At 42.3% G+C, this 1,239-nt stretch overlaps 1 protein-coding gene across 1 annotated transcript in view; it reads right to left on the bottom strand.

The window, feature by feature from the left end:
* Positions 1–111: 111 nt before the first annotated feature.
* Positions 112–1,239, bottom strand: part of LOC103523338 (calsyntenin-1-like) — a gene marked incomplete at its 3' end in the record, with an annotated part of 21,393 nt that continues 20,265 nt past the window's right edge. The window contains exon 6 of the mRNA XM_008488394.2: positions 112–302. Coding sequence (XP_008486616.1) covers positions 112–302 — 191 coding nt within the window. The remainder of the gene's footprint in view (positions 303–1,239) is intronic.

Here is a 1,239-nt window from a genome sequence, read left to right as displayed (position 1 = left end):
GGCACTAAAAACTGACCATCGAAATTTTGACCCGATTACATTACTTTCCTTCCTATAGGATAAGGAAAGTAAAAACTGTGTTGACCCTGAGTAGCGACCCTTCATCCTTACCTGTTCGTAGTTATAAATGATGTCTGATCCACTGAGCGTGGCTCCATCTTTACTAAGTCTTGCCGTGATACCAAACTGGGTCAACATATTCTCAGGTAGGGTAATGGTTTCATGATCAGGGTTCAGGGCCGGATATACAGACACAATGCACGAGTCCAGTCGCTTCTCTACCACGCCACTAGTGACCTCGCCTTGAAAACAAACAAAGTGTTGAGTTTGATTTCAGAAATTCTAAATTGGAACGATAAGAGGTTCGATAGAGGTAAATTTATCTGTATCACGAAGACAGGATAGGAAAAAGCCAGCCCTTTCAAAAGAACCAACCCTAACTGTTTAGGATAAAATCCGCCCCAGGCGGGAATTGAACCCGCAACTTAGCGTTTACAAGGTAGGCGCACTATGTACTTTCAAAACTGTTGTTGTTGTTGTTGTTGTTGTTATCTAATGCTTGAGATTGACTATTATGTCATTTTTCTCCTTGCGTCCCAATATTTGGATACTATGTTGTCGTTGTTTGTTAAGTTTGGGCAGACTGCAATGTGATCCGCGTTCATATTTTCATTTTGGTTACAAAGTGGGCAGGTGGGTGTGTCTCTGCATCCTATTCTATTCAGATGGTGAGCCAGACAGTCGTGGCCTGTCAATAGGCGGAACATGGCTACCGCCGCTTTTCTTGGAAGCTCGGGGATTATATTAGGTGTTGTTAATATATCCTTCCATTTTGTGTTTTTAGCTTCTTCTTTTAAGGGGGGTAATGTTACTCGCTTCCATGGACCATCCTTAAAACCATAAGTGCCCCCTGGGTGGTTCAAAATGAGTAACTTCAAATGGGTAACAAAATCCGGTAATCAGAAAAAAAAACTTTCAAAGGTATGAACTGTAGTAAGATAATAAATACAGGTATTATGTCTTGTGATAGTTACAACAGCGACGAGGTTACGTCCATAAACACATCAAGCTAAGCAGGGCAACCTACCACACGTTAGGAGGTCGTAAGGTGACTTCTTAAGCACTTAATCTTCGTAAGGTCTAGGGTAACGTCAGCTGTGGGGCCTCTAGGCCTAACCGGGCCTGAATAAATTGGATTGGCCTTAATTCAAACATGTAACCCTGCGTAGTCACGAGATA

The sequence above is a fragment of the Diaphorina citri genome, unplaced genomic scaffold (assembly GCF_000475195.1).
Source record: "Diaphorina citri unplaced genomic scaffold, Diaci psyllid genome assembly version 1.1 scaffold19723, whole genome shotgun sequence".
Classification (NCBI taxonomy): Eukaryota; Metazoa; Arthropoda; class Insecta; order Hemiptera; family Psyllidae; genus Diaphorina; species Diaphorina citri.
This window is presented reverse-complemented; position numbering and strand designations above follow the sequence as displayed.